General features: G+C 56.4%; 1 protein-coding gene and 1 long non-coding RNA gene across 4 annotated transcripts; both read left to right on the top strand.

Moving 5' to 3' along the window:
* The first annotated feature begins 321 nt into the window (after positions 1–321).
* On the top strand, positions 322–2,320 carry LOC133628071 (voltage-dependent anion-selective channel protein 3-like). Of its 3 annotated transcripts, none has more exons than XM_062015936.1 (4): positions 322–761; positions 1,028–1,080; positions 1,761–1,988; positions 2,217–2,320. In XM_062015936.1, exons 1-4 carry the CDS (start codon positions 528–530, stop codon positions 2,239–2,241), a joined length of 540 nt encoding a protein of 179 aa, XP_061871920.1. In that variant the 5' UTR covers positions 322–527; the 3' UTR covers positions 2,242–2,320. The 3 variants fall into 3 exon arrangements, with proteins under 3 accessions (XP_061871920.1, XP_061871919.1, XP_061871921.1); XM_062015935.1 differs by lacking the exon at positions 2,217–2,320 and adding an exon at positions 2,134–2,203; XM_062015937.1 differs by having other exon boundaries at positions 323–761; positions 2,220–2,319.
* Positions 2,321–5,029: 2,709 nt separating this feature from the next.
* LOC133628047 (uncharacterized) lies at positions 5,030–5,415 on the top strand. Its single transcript, XR_009820492.1, has 3 exons — positions 5,030–5,096; positions 5,188–5,286; positions 5,371–5,415. It is a non-coding gene; the product is annotated as an uncharacterized LOC133628047 (long non-coding RNA).
* Positions 5,416–20,313: the final 14,898 nt, after the last annotated feature.

The following is a 20,313-nucleotide window of genomic DNA, read 5'->3' as shown; positions in this document are numbered from 1 at the left end:
AACAGTTTTTGTTAGCAAATCAATTTCCTTCATCTCAAACGAGAGATTAATGAGGTTAATGAGAAGGTTTTTTCCTATTTATTTCAGATAGGCAAATGCAAGACCAGACCATGACATTGCCTTTGTAAGAGCTGGGGAATGGTCACACAAAAGACCGAAGCCAAGGCGGCATTCAGCAGCTCTGCCTGCTCCGTATCCTCCATCACCAGGGCACCACCTCGTTCAGCAGCAGGCTCACATGCTCCCTCATCTTCCTTTTGCTGCCCACACACTGGAAGGAGCCCTTCGTGTCCTTTACATCCCTTGCCAGATTTCATTGCAAGAGGGCTTTAGCCTCCCACGGGGTCCTCAGACACCAAAGATACAAAGAGCAGAAGAGCTGAGCCTTTTGTGTAAACTCCTACAGCCCAGATCAGCAAGTCTAAGTGCTGAAGGGCAATGAGCACGCCAGCCAGTGCTGAGCACCTCGGTACTGCTGACAGAGTGACAGCAGCAGAAACTGATCGCAAGCGGTGAGCTGTGATCATATGGGAGCAACCTCAGCTCAAGTCCCCCTCAAAACCAGCAAGGACATCAGAGTGTTGAAACTGTTATTCTGCTCCTGGCAGGATTTCACTGCAACTGGTTCTTCCAACACAGACACAGGCAAGGCTTCAGGCAGTCTAAAGACCAAATATAAGATCAAAGACTATGGACTTACATTCACCCAGAAGTGGAACACAGATAACACTCTGGGAACAGAAGTGTCCGTGGAGGATCAGGTAAGAGGGAGTGAAAGACTCTGTCTGAGAGTGTTTCTGCAGCTGGGTGAGAAGGTGTGTATGTATTTATAGAGTGTGTGCTGTTACAGGGCCTCACTGTGGGGAGGAAAAGTCCTCATCCCCCATCATACAGCACCTTCAGGTTTCATTGTAAAAGAGGGACATTATGGTCATGTTTTGTCTTCTCTTTAGCCAGGAAGTAGAGCATAGAACAAAGCACATTTCAGCAGAGCTCTGAGCAGACATCCTTCTCTTTTTCTTTGCAGCTGGCTGAAGGATTGAAGGTGGCTCCGGACACTACATTTGTACCAAACACAGGGTAAGTATTTTCTGTTACATTTATCTAAGGAGTGCTGGAATCTCCCATAACCTTGAATTAGAAATGCTTGTTCTGGCCTTTGTGTGAAAGCTCAACATTTACTCTAGAATGTTCTGCAGGCACTGGATAGAGTATTTTGAAGGTGATGGATAATACCAGGCTCAGAAGGACAAGGTCTCCCAAACCTGTGTTCTGCTGTGTGGAGAGAAAGGAGGTAGGGGAGAGGATTAAGGAGGTGGTTAAAATTTGTCTTAAGTTGGAATTGAGAGCAAAATAGGCACAAGGAGCCATTGTTGAGAGAGGAATTGTCTCATGGGATTGTGAGAGGTTTCTCCAGAGGAACAGGATGATGTCTGGAGGATAAGGAAGTCTGTTTTCCATAGAGGAGACTGGTGTCCAGGCGTGAAGAAGGAAGGAAGGCAGGCAGACATGCTTTTGTCTTGTTTCTTGAGGGTTTTAAAGAATTTGAGATGGTGGAGGAAACAGTGGCACCAGGTAAACAGACAGAAACCAGTGTTACCCTCACCTCATGCCCTCTCCAGCAGCTCCTCATGTGAAGTTTTGGGTAGGTAGGTGTTACAGTCACTTAACTGGTCTTGAGGAAGACACACATGACTAAAACTATGTGTAACACCTCCTTGTGTACTACAAGAGATGAAATGGCACGTTTCTCTCTGCAGGAAGAAGAGTGGAAAGTTGAAGACCTCCTACAAAAGAGACTATGTAAATCTAGGCTGCAACATAGACGCTGATCTCTCTGGACCAACCATCTATGGCTGGGCAGTGTTGGGCTATGAAGGCTGGCTTGCTGGCTACCAGATGACTTTTGATACAGCCAAATCTAAGCTCTCACAAAATAACTTTGCCTTGGGATATAAGGCAGGAGACTTTCAGCTGCACACTAATGTGTAAGTATGACCTGAGCCTAGAAAAGCAGTGTCAGAGGAGCCCCAGGAGGTGAGGAGTGAGCATTGAGTCAGGTGTCAGGTGGGTGGATGGGAGGAGATACTGAGTTGTTTCAAAATCATTTCTACTTGGCGTTTTCATCTCCAGTACAACTAAAGGAGAGGCGACTTTCCAACTCCTGGCTGTCTTATGAGACCTTGTTTCAGGGTGGTTTGGGTTTTTGTCTGTAGAAGACAGTGGCATCACAGCACCTGATCACGTTAACTTGGAACCGAAGTCTGTCAACTTCTGCTTTGGTGATAAAGAGGCTTCGGTTAAGCTCCTGAACTTCCTCCTCCCCCACTAGACAGAAAGCTTCTGGCCCAGAAATGCCTTGGAAGGGACGAGAGGAACACAGATAACACTCTGGGAACGGAAGTTTCCGTGGAGGATCAGGTAAGAGGGAGTCAAAGACTCTGTCTGAGAGTGTTTCTGCAGCTGGGTGAGAAGGTGTGTATGTATTTATCGAGTGTGTGCTGTTACAGGGCCTCACTGTGGGGAGGAAAAGTCCTCATCCCCCATCATACAGCACCTTCAGGTTTCATTGTAAAAGAGGGACATTATGGTCATGTTTTGTCTTCTCTTTAGCCAGGAAGTAGAGCTCCTTCATCTTGCAATTTTCTGCCCCAAAAGAATGAAATCAGCACAGCAACCACAATATAGCACAAATGCCAGCGGGGTGGGGGTGGGAAGGGCCCTGCAGAGCTGCTCGAGCCGTGCAGCTGAGGTGCTGAGGGCCAGGTGTCAGTGCGGTGCTGGGCAGGGTGCCAGTGATCATATGGGAGCAACCTGAGCTCAAGTCCCCCTCAAAACAACCAAGGACCTTTCCACCAAGTCAGTTCCCTTGTGCAGAGGCAGTTTCACGATGTACTGGCCCGTGCAGTAGATGCACATGAAGAAAATGAATATTCACACCCCAGTGACTGTGCTTTTGTCAACGCTGCTTGTCCCAGCTGGTAGGTGCACAGCCAGGCTCCTGGGATGGGAGCTGTGGCAGCCCAGGGTGTGGTTGGCCGTGTTGCCACGGGCAGCAGCTCCCATTCTGATGTCACCCGTGACAGGGGAGGTCGCTCGTGTTGCCACGGGCAGCAGCTCCCATTCTGATGTCACGCGTGACAGGGGAGGTCGGTCGTGTTGCCACGGGCAGCAGCTCCCATTCTGATGTCACCCGTGACAGGGGAGGCTGGTGGGTATAAAAGGGGCATTTCGAGGAGAACCTCAGTACCAGTTGGCAGGAGCTCGGAGAGCACTGGCCAACGGCCTGCCTTGCGATGGCTTTGCAGCGGGAGGTCGCTGACAGAGCAGAGGAAGGTGAGGGATGGCTGTCCCCAGGGTCCCCACAGGCGTTGGCTGGGCTGTGTGTGTGGCTGTGAGCAGTGCAGGGGGAAGGCGGCAGCCTGGGCCGCGTGCTGTGTGTGAGGCAGCGTGGGCAGCCTGAGCCCAAGCACTGTCCCCACGCCCGGCACTGCCCGTGGCCGAGCCCCTCACAGCGTGCTGGCCCTGACACACAGGTGCAGCCATGGCAGCGGTGAGGGAAGAACTCCGAGTGCAGGAGATTCTGCCCCAGTGCTGTGCCACGGCCCAAAGCAGCAGCGACGAAAGACAGACCCAAGCCTCGTGGCAGCTGCAGGAGGACATAGGCGAGCTGCAGGTGAGCTCACACAGCCACAGCGCGGGTGCAGTTGGATGGGCCGCAGCCGCTGAGCCCCTGCTCTCTTTCCACGTGCAGGACAAATGTCTGCACCTGCAGAACGGGCAGAACCATCTCAGAGTGGAGGTGAGTGTCCCCTGCTCTGCCCACGGCCCGCAGCTGCAGCGGCTGGGGCTGTGTCAGGGCTCAGTGTCTGTGTGTGGCTCCTCTTCCCAGAGCTCTGAGATGCTGCAGGAGATGCATCGGCTGAAGCTGGAGGTGTCCCAGTTGGTGGCGGGGATGGCTCAGCTGAAGGTGAGTTCACAGAACCACAGCCTAGCTGAGGTTAGAGAAGGCCCCTGGAGATCAGAGGAGCCAGCAGGGGATCTGTGCAGAGCTCTGCACAAGCGGAAGGCATTGAGGAGATGCAGCAGAGTGCGAGAGGTGTGGAGGGGCTCCCACACCGTGGGGCTGGGGCTGTGGCCCCTGAGCCCTTGCTCTCTTTTGCATGCAGAAGTTCAGGGAGGAGGAGAAGCTGGGACAGCTGGAGCAGCTCAGAATACAGGTGAGTGTCCCCTGCTCTGCCCATTTCCGGCAGCTGCAGTGGCTGGGGCTGTGTCAGGGGCTCAGTGTCTGTGTCTGGCTTCTCTTCCCAGAGCTCTCAGGTGTTGCAGCATTTCCAAAGCCAAGGCCAGGAGATCCAGCAGCTGAGGAATGAGATGGCCAAGCTGAGGAATGAGACGGCCGAGCTGAGGAATGAGATGGCCAAGCTGAGGAATGAGATGGCCAAGCTGAGGAATGAGACGGCCAAGCTGAGGAATGCGATGGCCAAGCTGAGCATGGAGGTGACTGAGCTGAAGGTGAGCTCACAGAGCCACAGCGCGGGTGCAGTTGGATGAGCTGCAGCGGCTGAGCCTCTGCTTTCCTTTGCATGTGCAGGAGGAGAATCGTCACCAACTGGCAAAGATCAGAAGGGAGGTGAGTGTCCCCTCCTCTGCCCAAGCCCTGCAGCTGTGGTGGCTGGGGCCAGCTCAGGGGCTCAGTGTCTGTGTCCAAATCCTCTTTCCAGATGCATAACATCTGTCAGTATGTGGATGCCAGTGTAAAGAAACAGTGGCAGGTGCAGGAGAAGCTGCCTCTGGAGATGGAGCAGATGAGGGTGGAGGTGGTTCAGCTGAAGGTGAGTTCACAGAAGTACAGCCTGGCTGAGGTTGGATACAGCCTCTGGAGATCAGAGGCTCTGGGACCTGACTGAGGAGCCAGTAGACAATCTGTGCAGAGCTGTGCACGGTGGGAAAGCAGCGAGGAGATGCAGCAGAGTGTGATGGGTATGGAGGGGCTCTCACAGCACGAGGCTGTGGCCACTGAGTCCCTGCTGTCTTTCTGCATGCAGAAGTCCGTGCAGGAGAAGCTGGAAAGGCTGGAGCAGCTCAAAGCAGAGGTGAGTGTCCCCTCCTCTGTCCACATCCCACAGCTGTGGCAGCTGGGGCTGTGTCAGGCGCTCAGTGCCTGTGTCTGGCTGCTCTTTGCAGTACAACGCGGTCTTGACACATCTCCAACACCAAGACCAGGAGATGCGGCAGGTGAAGCTGGAGACAGCTCAGCTGAGCATGGAGGTGACCCAGTTGAAGGTGAGCTCACAGAGCCAAAGCTTGCTTGCAACCCCTTGGATGAGCTGCAGCCCCTGAGTCTCTTGCTTTCCTTTCCACATGCAGGAGTGGTATCAGGAGCAGAAGTTGGTGGAGCAGCTCAGAGCAGCAGCGGTAAGTGTCCCCTCCTGTGCCCATGCCCTGCAGCTGCAGTGGCTGGGGCTGTGTCAGGGGCTCAGTGTCTGTGTCTGGCTTCTCTTCCCAGAGCTCTCAGGTGTTGCAGCATTTCCAAAGCCAAGGCCAGGAGATCCAGCAGCTGAGGAATGAGACGGCCAAGCTGAGGAATGAGACGGCCAAGCTGAGGATTGAGACGGCCGAGCTGAGGAATGAGACGGCCAAGCTGAGGAATGAGACGGCCAAGCTGAGGAATGAGATGGCCGAGCAGAGCATGGAGGTTACCCAGCTGAAGGTGAGCTCACAGAGCCAAAGCCTGGTTGCAGTTGGATGAGCTGCAGCCGCTGAGCCTCTGCTTTCCTTTGCATGTGCAGGAGGAGAATCGTCACCAACTGGCAAAGATCAGAAGGGAGGTGAGTGTCCCCTCTTCTGCCCATGCCCTGCAGCTGTGGTGGCTGGGGCCAGCTCAGGGGCTCAGTGTCTGTGTCCAAATCCTCTTTCCAGATGCATAACATCTGTCACGATGTGGATGCCAGTGTAAAGAAACAGTGGCAGGTGCAGGAGAAGCTGCCTCTGGAGATGGAGCGGATGAGGGTGGAGGTGGTTCAGCTGAAGGTGAGTTCACTGCACTACAGCCTGGCTGAGGTTGGATACAGCCTCTGGAGATCAGAGGCTCTGGGACCTGACTGAGGAGCCAGTAGACAATCTGTGCAGAGCTGTGCACGAGGGGAAGGCAGTGAGGAGATGCAGCAGAGTGTGGTGGGTATGGAGAGGCTCTCACACCACAAGGCTGTGGCCACTGAGCCCCTGCTGTCTTTCTGCGTGCAGGAGAAGCTGGAAAGGCTGGAGCAGCTCAACGCAGAGGTGAGTGTCCCCTCCTCTGCCCACATCCCACAGCTGTGGCAGCTGGGGCTGTGTCAGGCGCTCAGTGCCTGTGTCTGGCTGCTCTTTGCAGTACAACGCGGCCTTGACACATCTCCAACACCGAGACCAGGAGATGAAGCTGAAGACAGCTCAGCTGAGCATGGAGGTGACCCAGCTGAAGGTGAGCTCACAGAGCCAAAGCTTGCTTGCAACCCCTTGGATGAGCTGCAGCCCCTGAGCCTCTGTTTTCCTTTCCACATGCAGGAGCGAAATCAGGAGCTGGAGAAGTTGGTGGAGCAGCTCAGAGCAGCAGAGGTGAGTGTCCCCTCCTGTGCCCATGCCCTGCAGCTGCAGTGGCTGGGGCTGTGTCAGGGGCTCAGTGTCTGTGTCCAAATCCTCTTCCCAGAACCGTGATAGGAAACATCATTTAGAAAGCAAGAAGAAGAAGGAATGTCAGCTGGAGGCAATGCAGCTGGAGATTGAGCAGCTGAGGGTGGAGATGGCCCAGCTGAGGGTGAGTTCACTGCACTACAGCCTGGCTGAGGCTGGATACAGCCTCTGGAGATTAGAGGCTCTGGGGCCTGACTGAGGAGCCAGTAGACAATCTGTGCAGAGCTGTGCACAAAGGGAGGCTGTGGCTGTGAGCCCTGAGCCCCTGCTGTGTCTGCTTGCAGGAGGAGAATCACCACACAACAGAAAAAGAGCTGGAGCAGCTCAGAAGGAAGGTGAGTGTCCCCTGCTCTGCCCACGTCCCGCAGCTGCAGCAGCTGGGGCTGTGTCAGGGGCTCAGTGCCTGTGTCTGGCTCCTCTTCCCAGAACCTTTGCACAAAACAGTGCTTAGAAATGGCCACTGAGAGGATCCAGAAGCTGGAGAAGCAGCTGGCCAAGCCGAGGAGGCACCAAGAGAAGCAAAGCCTGGCTGAGGAAATAGAGAACAGCAGACAGAACCGGAGCCTGGCTGAGCTGGGACTGGACAGCTCTCAGAACCACAGCGTGGATGAGGATAGAGAGACCGGCACAGAGAACCACAGCCTGGCTGAGGTTGGACTGAATGTCTCTCAGAACCACAGCCAGGCTGAGGATGGACTGAATGTCTCTCAGAACCACAGCCAGGCTGAGGTTGGACTGAATGTCTCTCAGAACCACAGCCAGGCTGAGAGTAGACTGCTGAAGAGGACGGGATATTTTCTCTGTTATTTTTTCTCTATTATTTTTTTCTCTATTTTCTCTCCTATGGTGTACGCAAAAATACTTTCATAAATACATTTCACACAGCATATAATATACGTTCTGAAACAATGCAAATAGCTTGTGGACTTTGAGTTGAGAAAAAACCCTGGATTCCTGGCTTTCTGCAGTTAATAGTCTCATGATGCTTTTCAGAAGACTGGCCTAATAATTTCAGTGTGGCTAAAACCTCTCTGATTGTCTTTACACTTTTATCTGGATACAGAAAAGATCTTTACTTCCTACTCATAACCGTTTTCATTCAGCACTAATGCTACATTTCTCTTTGAAAGCACCCCTTTAAAAAAGTCAGTAGTGTACATCAGGAGGCGTAACCACAGCTGACACAATGCAAACGCTGGGCTCCTGCTTGAGGTCATTTTAAGCCAAAAGCCATTTAAAAGCATAACTAAATGCATCTTGTGTGTAGGGAACAGATATTAGCATTCCAGATGACCACAAATTTGGGGAAGAAGCCCAGGACTAATAATACTATGACGTTTTAACTCTTACGTGACATCTCTGTCCCTGAAACTGAGTAGGTGTTGGTATGCTTTTTCATCCATCACAAAGTGCCAGTTTAGAACAATGGATCTCCTCCATGAAGCTTCAATGGCCACGTGTCATTTACGTGGTATCTTTAAAGAGACTATTAAAAAATTAAACCAGAAGCTTTTGCCCTTAAAATATCGCACGTGATGCCATGATAGGCTAGCTCAAGCAAGGATCAAAACTTGTTTTCCTGCAGATGACACTATTGAAAAAAACCCAAACCGCAAAACCTCACAGCACTGTGAAATGCCACACACAGTAAGAGGCTTCGCAGCACTGTCTGACGTAAAGTGTTTTCAGCATTTTGTCCTCAGGACTTAGGCCTGTATCAGCCTAAGGTATAATAAATTCAATCACCACAGAGAGCTGAGAAACAGTTTTTGTTAGCAAATCAATTTCCTTCATCTCAAACGAGAGATTAATGAGGTTAATGAGAAGGTTTTTTCCTATTTATTTCAGATAGGCAAATGCAAGACCAGACCATGACATTGCCTTTGTAAGAGCTGGGGAATGGTCACACAAAAGACCGAAGCCAAGGCGGCATTCAGCAGCTCTGCCTGCTCCGTATCCTCCATCACCAGGGCACCACCTCGTTCAGCAGCAGGCTCACATGCTCCCTCATCTTCCTTTTGCTGCCCACACACTGGAAGGAGCCCTTCGTGTCCTTTACATCCCTTGCCAGATTTCATTGCAACAGGGCTTTAGCCTCCCACAGGGTCCTCAGACACCAAAGATACAAAGAGCAGAAGAGCTGACCCTTTTGTGTAAACTCCTACAGCCCAGATCAGCAAGTCTAAGTGCTGAAGGGCAATGTGCACGCCAGCCAGTGCTGAGCACCTCGGTACTGCTGACAGAGTGACAGCAGCAGAAACTGATCGCAAGCGGTGAGCTGTGATCATATGGGAGCAACCTGAGCTCAAGTCCCCCTCAAAACAACCAAGGACCTTTCCACCAAGTCAGTTCCCTTGTGCAGAGGCAGTTTCACCATGTACTGGCCCGTGCAGTAGATGCACATGAAGAAAATGAATATTCACACCCCAGTGACTGTGCTTTTGTCAATGCTGCTTGTCCCAGCTGGTAGGTGCACAGCCAGGCTCCTGGGATGGGAGCTGTGGCAGCCCAGGGTGTGGTTGGCCGTGTTGCCACGGGCAGCAGCTCCCATTCTGATGTCACCCGTGACAGGAGAGGTCGGCCGTGTTGCCACGGGCAGCAGCTCCCATTCTGATGTCACCCGTGACAGGGGAGGCTGGTGGGTATAAAAGGGGCATTTCGAGGAGAACCTCAGTACCAGTTGGCAGGAGCTTGGAGAGCACTGGCCAACGGCCTGCCTTGCGATGGCTTTGCAGCAGGAGGTCGCTGACAGAGCAGAGGAAGGTGAGGGATGGCTGTCCCCAGGGTCCCCACAGGCGCTGGCTGGGCTGTGTGTGTGGCTGTGAGCAGTGCAGGGGGAAGGCGGCAGCCTGGGCCGCGTGCTGTGTGTGAGGCAGCGTGGGCAGCCTGAGCCCAAGCACTGTCCCCACGCCCGGCACTGCCCGTGGCCGAGCCCCTCACAGCGTGCTGGCCCTGACACACAGGTGCAGCCATGGCAGCGGCAGCGGTGAGGGAAGAACTGCGAGTGCAGGAGATTCTGCCCCAGTGCTGTGCCACGGCCCAAAGCAGCAGCGACGGGGACTGGCAGCGTATGGTAGGTGTGCAGCGCTGCTCTGCCCACGGCCCGCGGCTGCGGCGCCTGGGGCTGGGTCAGGGGCTCAGGGCCTGTGTCTGTCTCCTCCTCCCAGTACGAGGAGTTGCAGTGTCTTGAAAGACAGAGCCAAGCCTCGTGGCAGCTGCAGGAGGACATAGGCGAGCTGCAGGTGAGTTCACAGAGCCACAGCCCGGGTGCAGTTGGATGGGCTGCAGCCGCTGAGCCCCTGCTCTCTTTCCACGTGCAGGACAATTGTCTGGACCTGCAGAACGGGCAGAACCATCTCAGAGTGGTGGTGAGTGTCCCCTGCTCTGCCCACGGCCCGCAGCTGCAGCGGCTGGGGCTGTGTCAGGGGCTCAGTGTCTGTGTCTGGCTGCTCTTTGCAGAACAACGAGGCCTTGACACATCTCCAACACCGAGACCAGGAGATGCGGCAGATGAAGCTGGAGACAGCTCAGCTGAGAATGGAGGTGACCCAGCTGAAGGTGAGCTCACAGAGCCAAAGCCTGGTTGCAGTTGGATGAGCTGCAGCCGCTGAGCCTCTGCTTTCCTTTGCATGTGCAGGAGGAGAATCGTCACCAGCTGGCAAAGATCAGAAGGGAGGTGAGTGTCCCCTCCTCTGCCCATGCCCTGCAGCTGCAGCAGCTGGGGCTGTGTCATGGGCTCAGTGCCTGTGTCTGGCTCCTCTTCCCAGAGCTCTGAGGTGCTGCAGCGATTTGAAAGCCAAGACCAGGAGATGCACCAGCTGAAGCTGGAGGTGGCCCAGCTGCTCGCGGGGATGGCTCAGCTGAAGGTGAGTTCACAGAACCACAGCCTGGCTGAGGTTAGAGAAGGCCCCTGGAGATCAGAGGAGCCAGCAGGGGATCTGTGCAGAGCTCTGCACAAGGGGAAGGCATTGAGGAGATGCAGCAGAGTGCTAGAGGTGTGGAGGAGCTCCCGCACCGTGGGGCTGGGGCTGTGGACACTGAGCCCCTGCTCTCTTTTGCATGCAGAAGTTCAGGGAGGAGGAGAAGCTGGGAAAGCTGGAGCAGCTCAGAATACAGGTGAGTGTCCCCTGCTCTGCCCACGGCCCACAGCTGCAGTGGCTGCAGCTATGTGTCAGGGCTCAGTGTCTGTGTGTGGCTCCTCTTCCCAGAGCTCTCAGGTGTTGCAGCGATTTGAAAGCCGAGAGCGGGAGATGCACCGGCTGAAGCTGAAGGTGTCCTAGTTGGTGGCGGGGATGGCTCAGCTGAAGGTGAGTTCACAGAACCACAGCCTGGCTGAGGTTAGAGAAGGCCCCTGGAGATCAGAGGAGCCAGCAGGGGATCTGTGCAGAGCTCTGCACAAGGGGAAGGCATTGAGGAGATGCAGCAGAGTGCGAGAGGTGTGGAGGGGCTCCCACACCGTGGGGCTGGGGCTGTGGCCCCTGAGCCCCTGCTCTCTTTTGCATGCAGAAGTTCATGGAGGAGGAGAAGCTGGGAGAGCTGGAGCAGCTCAGAATACAGGTGAGTGTCCCCTGCTCTGCCCATTTCCGGCAGCTGCAGTGGCTGGGGCTGTGTTAGGGGCTCAGTGCCTGTGTCTGGCTCCTCTTCCCAGAGCTCTCAGCTGTTGCAGCATTTCCAAAGCCAAGGCCAGGAGATCCAGGAGCTGAGGAATGAGACGGCCAAGCAGAGAAATGAGACGGCCGAGCTGAGGAATGAGATGGCCGAGCTGAAGGTGAGCTCACAGAGCCAAAGCTTGCTTGCAACCCCTTGTATGAGCTGCAGCCCCTGAGCCTCTGCTTTCTTTTCAACATGCAGGAGCGGAATCAGGAGCTGGAGAAGTTGCTGGAGCAGCTCAGAGCAGCGGAGGTGAGTGTCCCCTCCTGTGCCCATGCCCCGCAGCTGCAGTGGCTGGGGCTGTGTCAGGGGCTCAGTGCCTGTGTCTGGCTCCTCTTCCCAGAGCTCTCAGCTGTTGCAGCATTTCCAAAGCCAAGGCCAGGAGATCCAGGAGCTGAGGAATGAGATGGCCCAGCTGAGGAATGTGACAGCCAAGCAGAGGAATGAGACGGCCAAGTTGAGGAATGAGACGGCCAAGCTGAGGAATGAGACGGCCGAGCTGAGGAATGAGACGGCCGAGCTGAGGAATGTGACAGCCAAGCAGAGGAATGAGACGGCCAGGCTGAGGAATGAGACGGCCAGGCTGAGGAATGAGACGGCCAAGCTGAGGAATGAGATGGCCGAGCAGAGGAATGAGACGGCCGAGCAGAGCATGGAGGTGACCGAGCTGAAGGTGAGCTCACAGAGCCAAAGCCTGGTTGCAGTTGGATGAGCTGCAGCCGCTGAGCCTCTGCTTTCCTTTGCATGTGCAGGAGAAGAATCGTCACCAGCTGGCAAATATCAGAAGGGAGGTGAGTGTCCCCTCCTCTGCCCATGCCCTGCAGCTGTGGTGGCTGGGGCCAGGTCAGGGGCTCAGTGTCTGTGTCCAAATCCTCTTTCCAGATGCATAACATCTGTCAGGATGTGGATGCCAGTGAAAAGAAAGAGTGGCAGCTGCGGGAGAAGCTGCCTCTGCAGATGGAGCAACTGAGGGTGGAGGTGGTTCAGCTGAAGGTGAGTTCACAGAACTACAGCCTGGCTGAGGTTGGATACAGCCTCTGGAGATCAGAGGCTCTGGGACCTGACTGAGGAGCCAGTAGACAATCTGTGCAGAGCTGTGCACGAGGGGAAGGCAGCGAGGAGATGCAGCAGAGTGTGATGGGTATGGAGGGGCTCTCACACCATGAGACTGTGGCCACTGAGCCCCTGCTGTCTTTCTGCATGCAGAAGTACGCGCAAGAGAAGTTAAAAAGGCTGGAGCAGCTCAAAGCAGAGGTGAGTGTCCCCTCCTCTGCCCACATCCCACAGCTGTGGCAGCTGGGGCTGTGTCAGGGGCTCAGTGTCTGTGTCTGGCTGCTATTTGCAGAACAACGTGGCCTTGACACATCTCCAACACCGAGACCAGGAGATGCGGCAGGTGAAGCTGAAGACAGCTCAGCTGAGAACGGAGGTGACCCAGCTGAAGGTGAGCTCACAGAGCCAAAGCTTGCTTGCAACCCCTTGGATGAGCTGCAGCCGCTGAGCCTCTGCTTTCCTTTGCATGTGCAGGAGAAGAATCGTCACCAGCTGGCAAATATCAGAAGGGAGGTGAGTGTCCCCTCCTCTGCCCATGCCCTGCAGCTGTGGTGGCTGGGGCCAGCTCAGGGGCTCAGTGTCTGTGTCCAAATCCTCTTTCCAGATGCATAACATCTGTCAGGATGTGGATGCCAGTGAAAAGAAAGAGTGGCAGCTGCGGGAGAAGCTGCCTCTGCAGATGGAGCGACTGAGGGTGGAGGTGGTTCAGCTGAAGGTGAGTTCACAGAACTACAGCCTGGCTGAGGTTGGATACAGCCTCTGGAGATCAGAGGCTCTGGGACCTGACTGAGGAGCCAGTAGACAATCTGTGCAGAGCTGTGCACGAGGGGAAGGCAGCGAGGAGATGCAGCAGAGTGTGATGGGTATGGAGGGGCTCTCACACCATGAGACTGTGGCCACTGAGCCCCTGCTGTCTTTCTGCATGCAGAAGTACGCGCAAGAGAAGTTAAAAAGGCTGGAGCAGCTCAAAGCAGAGGTGAGTGTCCCCTCCTCTGCCCACATCCCACAGCTGTGGCAGCTGGGGCTGTGTCAGGGGCTCAGTGTCTGTGTCTGGCTGCTATTTGCAGAACAACGTGGCCTTGACACATCTCCAACACCGAGACCAGGAGATGCGGCAGGTGAAGCTGAAGACAGCTCAGCTGAGAACGGAGGTGACCCAGCTGAAGGTGAGCTCACAGAGCCAAAGCTTGCTTGCAACCCCTTGGATGAGCTGCAGCCCCTGAGCCTCTGCTTTCCTTTCCACATGCAGGAGCGGAATCAGGAGCAGAAGTTGCTGGAGCAGCTCAGAGCAGCAGAGGTGAGTGTCCCCTCCTGTGCCCATGCCCCGCAGCTGCAGTGGCTGGGGCTGTGTCAGGGGCTCAGTGTCTGTCCAAATCCTCTTCCCAGAACCGTGCTAGGAAACATCATTTAGAAAGCAACAAGAAGAAGGAATGTCAGCTGGAGGAGATGCAGCTGGAGATGGAGCAGCTGAGGGTGGAGATGGCCCAGCTGAGGGTGAGTTCACTGCACTACAGCCTGGCTGAGGTTGGATACAGCCTCTGGAGATCAGAGGCTCTGGGGCCTGTCTGAGGAGCCAGTAGACAATCTGTGCAGAGCTCTGCACAAAGGGAGGCTGTGGCTGTGAGCCCTGAGCCCCTGCTGTGTCTACTTGCAGGAAGAGAATCATCACAAAACAGAAAAAGTGCTGGAGCAGCTCAGAAGGGAGGTGAGTGTCCCCTGCTCTGCCCACGTCCTGCAGCTGCAGCAGCTGGGGCTGTGTCAGGCGCTCAGTGTCTTTGTCTGGCTCCTCTTCCCAGAACCTTGACACAAAACAGTGCTTAGAAATGGCCACTGAGATGAACAAGAAGCTGGAGAAGCAGCTGGCCAAGCTGAGGAGGCACCAAGAGAAGCAAAGCCTGGCTGAGGAAATAGAGAACAGCAGAGAGAACCAGAGCCTGGCTGAGCTGGGACTGGACAGCTCTCAGAAGCGCAGCGTGGATGAGGATAGAGAGAGCGGCACAGAGAACCACAGCCAGGCTGAGGTTGGACTGAATGGCTCTGAGAACTACAGCCTGGCTGTGGGTAGAGACAACGGCTTTGTGAATCAGAGAGTGGCTGAGCTGGGCCTGGATGTCCCTCAAAAGCAGACCCTGCCTGAGAATGGAAAGCAGAACACACAGAACCACAGCCTGGCTGGGGTTGGACTGAATGGGTCTCAGAACCACAGCCTGGCTCAGGGTAGAGAGAAAGGCTTTGTGAATCACAGCGTGGCTGAGCTGTGCCTGGACATCTCTCAGAAGCAGACCCTGCCTGAGCACGGAGAGCATAACACACAGAACCACAGCCAGGCTGAGGTAAGATGGGACCTCTGGAGAATATTTTGCCTTGCCCAGTGCCTCCCCCCTGTCCCCATCAGACCTGGGCTGTGTCCAGCTCTGGGCCTGGGGTCCCTCTGTCCCTGCAGGGTGGGAGCGAGAGGGGAGGCGAGGGCAAGGGCCACGGCCCAAGGGGACAGTGCGGAGGGGAGCGCAGCCACGGGACTGTTGCTGTGTGCAGACGGCTGCTTCTCTTCCCCCTGTCCCACAGGAGCTCTTGCAGGTGCAACAAAGCGAGGCAGCTGCAAGGCTGGAAGAGGAGCAGAAGGTAGAGGGGCCCCCACTGAGAGGGTCAGGGAGGGGGTGTCAGTGCTGGGTCCCCGCACCCCGGCAGCGGCACGGCTGGGGAGGACGTGGGCTTTGGGACGGGGCATCTGCCACAGAGGGACCGGGCCACTGCCCCTCCCAGAGCCCAGGGCCTCACCTCTGGCAGGCTGCCCTGCCTCAGGGAAAGGCAAAGGGAGGCACAGCAGTGTGGGCCCTGGGCCCCCTGCCTGCCTCCTGCCAAGCCCTGGGCACGCAGCGGGTGCAGGCAAGGGGCCGTATCCAGCGCTGGGCCTGTGCCAGCCCCTGCCTGCCAGCGCAGGCCTGCCTGGGGAGAAGGGCCCATGGAGGTCACAGCCCTGCAAGGGCCGCACTCCTGCCACGCTGCAGTGCATGACACGTGGCCTCCCTCTCTCTTGAGCTGCAGGACAAGGATGTGTTGGCGAGGGAGCAGCAGGCAGACACACAGAACCACACATACTGGTGAGTGTCCCCCCTGGCTGTCCCCTGCCCTGAGGCTGACTCCCACTCACAAGGCCGGGCTGCTGGGGGGCTGCTGGGGGGCTCCTGGGGGCTCTGCAGCTGGCAGGGAGCAGCATCGCTTTGCCCTAGGCTGGGCTGTTTTCCCGGCCTTGTGGGGTGTCCTGCGCTGCCCAAGGCAGCAACGAGGAGGACGGGGAGCCAGCCCGTGGGGCTCCTGCCATCCTGTGGGCAAGATGGGCTTGGGATGCAGCCACCTTCTTCTGCCCCCCAGGAAACTCTTCCTGTTCTTCTTCTGCCTGATGGTCTTCCTGAGCTTCGCTGTGCCTTTCGTGCTGCTCTACAGCTTCTCCTATGAGCACAGGGCCCCTTACGGCCTCAGCGGGGCTCCGCTGGGCCCGGTGCCCGCCTGGAGGACGGCTGCAGGGCGCCAGGCCGCTACCGCTGCAAGAGGAACGGAGCAGAGTCTGAGCTCGGCCCTCAGCACAAAGGTGTAACAGACAGGCTGGAGCCATGGGCTGAGCGCCGGTGTATGAAGCACCTCTACATTACCCGGGATCCAGAGTCCAGCTCGGCAGGAGGAGGGAAACCTCAAGTGCCAAGAACACTTGTGTTACAGCCTTGTGATGCCGTTAAATTAAAGCATAAAAGAAACAAGCACGCACAGTCATGGTGGAATTCTCACTTTGATTCCCATTGATTCTTGAAGAATACACTGAACACAGCACCGATATCTCTGTTGTTACTCTGAGGCATCAGAAGTAGACTTGGAGTCCCCTCCCGTAGCACTGCCTGCATTAGAGCTGGGGAATGGTCACACAAAGACCGAAGCCAAGGCGGCATTCAGCAGCTCTGCCTGCTCCGTATCCTCCATCACCAGGGCACCACCTCGTTCAGCAGCAGGCTCACATGCTCCCTCATCTTCCTTTTGCTGCCCACACACTGGAAGGAGCCCTTCGTGTCCTTTACATCCCTTGCCAGATTTCATTCCAACAGGGCTTTAGCCTCCCACGGGGTCCTCAGACACCAAAGATACAAAGAGCAGAAGAGCTGACCCTTTTGTGTAAACTTCTACAGCCCAGATCAGCAAGTCTAAGTGCTGAAGGGCATGTGCACGCCAGCCAGTGCTGAGCACCTCGGTACTGCTGACAGAGTGACAGCAGCAGAAACTGATCGCAAGCGGTGAGCTGTGATCATATGGGAGCAACCTGAGCTCGTCCCCCTCAAAACAACCAGCAAGGACCTTTCTACCAAGTCAGTTCCCTTGTGCAGAGGCAGTTTCACCATGTACTGGCCCGTGCAGTAGACGCACATGAAGAAAATGAATATTCACACCCCAGTGACTGTGCTTTTGTCAATGCTGCTTGTCCCAGCTGGTAGGTGCACAGCCAGGCTCCTGGGATGGGAGCTGTGGCAGCCCAGGGTGTGGTTGGCCGTGTTGCCACGGGCAGCAGCTCCCATTCTGATGTCACCCGTGACAGGAGAGGTCGGTCGTGTTGCCACGGGCAGCAGCTCCCATTCTGATGTCACCCGTGACAGGAGAGGTCGGTCGTGTTGCCACGGGCAGCAGCTCCCATTCTGATGTCACCCGTGACAGGGGAGGCTGGTGGGTATAAAAGGGGCATTTTGAGGAGAACCTCAGTACCAGTTGGCAGGAGCTTGGAGAGCACTGGCCAACGGCCTGCCTTGCGATGGCTTTGCAGCGGGAGGTCGCTGACAGAGCAGAGGAAGGTGAGGGATGGCTGTCCCCAGGGTCCCCACAGGTGTTGGCTGGGCTGTGTGTGTGGCTGTGAGCAGTGCAGGGGGAAGGCGGCAGCCTGGGCCGCGTGCTGTGTGTGAGGCAGCGTGGGCAGCCTGAGCCCAAGCACTGTCCCCACGCCCGGCACTGCCCGTGGCCGAGCCCCTCACAGCGTGCTGGCCCTGACACACAGGTGCAGCCATGGCAGCGGCAGCGGTGAGGGAAGAACTGCGAGTGCAGGAGATTCTGCCCCAGTGCTGTGCCACGGCCCAAAGCAGCAGCGACGGGGACTGGCAGCGTATGGTAGGTGTGCAGCGCTGCTCTGCCCACGGCCCGCGGCTGCGGTGCCTGGGGCTGGGTCAGGGGCTCAGGGCCTGTGTCTGTCTCCTCCTCCCAGAACAAGGCATTGCAGTGTCTTGAAAGACAGACCCAAGCCTCGTGGCAGCTGCAGGAGGACATAGGCGAGCTGCAGGTGACTTCACAGAGCCACAGCACAGGTGCAGTTGGATGGGCCGCAGCCGCTGAGCTCCTGCTCTCTTTCCACGTGCATGACAATAGTCTGGACCTGAATGGGCAGAACCATCTCAGAGTGGTGGTGAGTGTCCCCTGCTCTGCCCACAGCCCGCAGTTGCAGCGGCTGGGGCTGTGTCAGGGGCTCAGTGCCTGTGTCTGGCTGCCAGTTGCAGAAGGAGGAGGCCTTGACACATCTCCAACACCGAGACCAGGAGATGCGGCAGATGAGGCTGGAGACAGCTCAGCTGAGAATGGAGGTGACCCAGCTGAAGGTGAGCTCTCAGAGCCAAAGCTTGCTTGCAACCCCTTGGATGAGCTGCAGCCCCTAAGCCTCTGCTTTCCTTTCCACATGCAGGAGGGGAAGCAAGAGCTGAAGAAGTTGCTGGAGCAGCTCAGAGCACCAGAGGTGAGTGTCCACTCCTGTTCCCATGCCCTGCAGTTGCAGTGGTTGGGGCTGTGTCAGGGGCTCAGTGTCTGTGTCTGCCACCTCTTCCCAGAGCTCTCAGGTGTTGCAGCATTTCCAAAGCCAAGGCCAGGAGATGCAGGAGCTGAGGAATGATATGGCCAAGCTGAGGAATGAGATGGCCGAGCAGAGCATGGAGGTGACCCAGCTGAAGGTGAGCTCACAGAGCCAAAGCCTGGTTGCAGTTGGATGAGCTGCAGCTGCTGAGCCTCTGCTTTCCTTTACATGTGCAGGAGGAGAATCGTCACCAGCTGGCAAATAGCAGAAGGGAGGTGAGTATCCCTTCCTCTGCCCATGCCCTGCAGCTGCAGCAGCTGGGGCTGTGTCAGGGGCTCATTGCCTATGTCTGGCTCCTCTTCCCAGAGCTCTGTGGTGCTGCAGCTGTTTGAAAGCCAAGACCAGGAGATGCATCAGCTGAAGCTGGATGTGGCCCAGCTGCTCGCGGGGATGGGTCAGCTGAAGGTGAGTTCACAGAACCACAGCCTGGCTGAGGTTAGAGAAGGCCCCTGGAGATCAGAGGAGCCAGCAGGGGATCTGTGCAGAGCTCTGCACAAGGGGAAGGCATTGAGGAGATGCAGCAGAGTGCGAGAGGTGTGGAGGAGCTCCCACACCGTGGGGCTGGGGCTGTGGACACTGACCCCTGCTCTCTTTTGCATGCACAAGTTCATGGAGGAGGAAAAGCTGGGAAAGGTCGAGCAGCTCAGAATACAGGTGAGTGTCCCCTGCTCTGCCCACGGCCCACAGCTGCAGTGGCTGCAGCTATGTGTCAGGACTCAGTGTCTGTGTGTGGCTCCTCTTCCCAGAGCTCTGAGGTGTTGCAGCGATTTGAAAGCCGAGAACGGGAGATGCATCGGCTGAAGCTGGAGGTGGCCCAGTTGGTGGTGGGGATGGCTCAGCTGAAGGTGAGTTCACAGAACCACAGCCTGGCTGAGGTTAGAGAAGGCCCCTGGAGATCAGAGGAGCCAGCAGGGGATCTGTGCAGAGCTCTGCACAAGGGTAAGGCATTGAGGAGATGCAGCAGAGTGCGAGAGGTGTGGAGGGGCTCCCACACCGTGGGGCTGGGACTGTGGCCCCTGAGCCCCTGCTCTCTTTTGCATGCAGAAGTTCATGGAGGAGGAGAAGCTGGGAGAGCTGGAGCAGCTCAGAATACAGGTGAGTGTCCCCTGCTCTGCCCACGGCCCACAGCTGCAGCGGCTGGGGCTGTCAGGGGCTCAGTGTCTGTGTCTGGCTCCTCTTCCCAGAGCTCTCAGCTGTTGCAGCATTTCCAAAGCCAAGGCCAGGAGATCCAGGAGCTGAGGAATGAGACGGCCAAGCAGAGGAATGAGACGGCCGAGCTGAGGAATGAGATGGTCGAGGTGAAGGTGAGCTCACAGAGCCAAAGCTTGCTTGCAACCCCTTGGATGAGCTGCAGCCCCTGAGCCTCTGTTTTCCTTTCAACATGCAGGAGCGGAATGAGGAGCTGGAGAAGTTGCTGGAGCAGCTCAGAGCAGTGGAGGTGAGTGTCCCCTCCTGTGCCCATGCCCCGCAGCTGCAGTGGCTGGGGCTGTGTCAGGGGCTCAGTGCCTGTGTCTGGCTCCTCTTCCCAGAGCTCTCAGCTGTTGCAGCATTTCCAAAGCCAAGGCCAGGAGATCCAGGAGCTGAGGAATGAGACGGCCAAGCTGAGGAATGAGACGGCCGAGCTGAGGAATGAGATGGCTGAGGTGAAGGTGAGCTCACAGAGCCAAAGCTTACTTGCAACCCCTTGGATGAGCTGCAGCCCCTGAGCCTCTGTTTTCCTTTCAACATGCAGGAGCAGAATGAGGAGCTGGAGAAGTTGCTGGAGCAGTTCAGAGCAGTGGAGGTGAGTGTCCCCTCCTGTGCCCATGCCCCGCAGCTGCAGTGGCTGGGGCTGTGTCAGGGGCTCAGTGTCTGTGTCTGGCTGCTCTTCCCAGAGCTCTCAGCTGTTGCAGCATTTCCAAAGCCAAGGCCAGGAGATCCAGGAGCTGAAGAATGAGACGGCCAAGCAGAGGAATGAGACGGCCGAGCTGAGGAATGAGATGGCCGAGGTGAAGGTGAGCTCACAGAGCCAAAGCTTGCTTGCAACCCCTTGGATGAGCTGCAGCCCCTGAGCCTCTGTTTTCCTTTCA

The sequence above is a fragment of the Colius striatus genome, chromosome 27 (genome assembly GCF_028858725.1).
Source record: "Colius striatus isolate bColStr4 chromosome 27, bColStr4.1.hap1, whole genome shotgun sequence".
NCBI classification, from domain to species: Eukaryota; Metazoa; Chordata; class Aves; order Coliiformes; family Coliidae; genus Colius; species Colius striatus.
The sequence above is the reverse complement of the archived record's forward strand: the minus strand, read 5'-3'. Positions and strand labels throughout refer to the sequence as shown.

Bases quoted from the DNA above. Each gene is read 5' to 3' on its own strand.
- LOC133628071 (XM_062015935.1), top strand. From the start codon at position 528: ATGGGAGCAACCTCAGCTCAAGTCCCCCTCAAAACCAGCAAGGACATC. The intron at 1,081-1,760 runs GTAAGTATTTTC...TTCTCTCTGCAG, and splicing joins ACATTTGTACCAAACACAGG to GAAGAAGAGTGGAAAGTTGA. The intron at 1,989-2,133 runs GTAAGTATGACC...TTTCATCTCCAG, and splicing joins TTTCAGCTGCACACTAATGT to TACAACTAAAGGAGAGGCGA.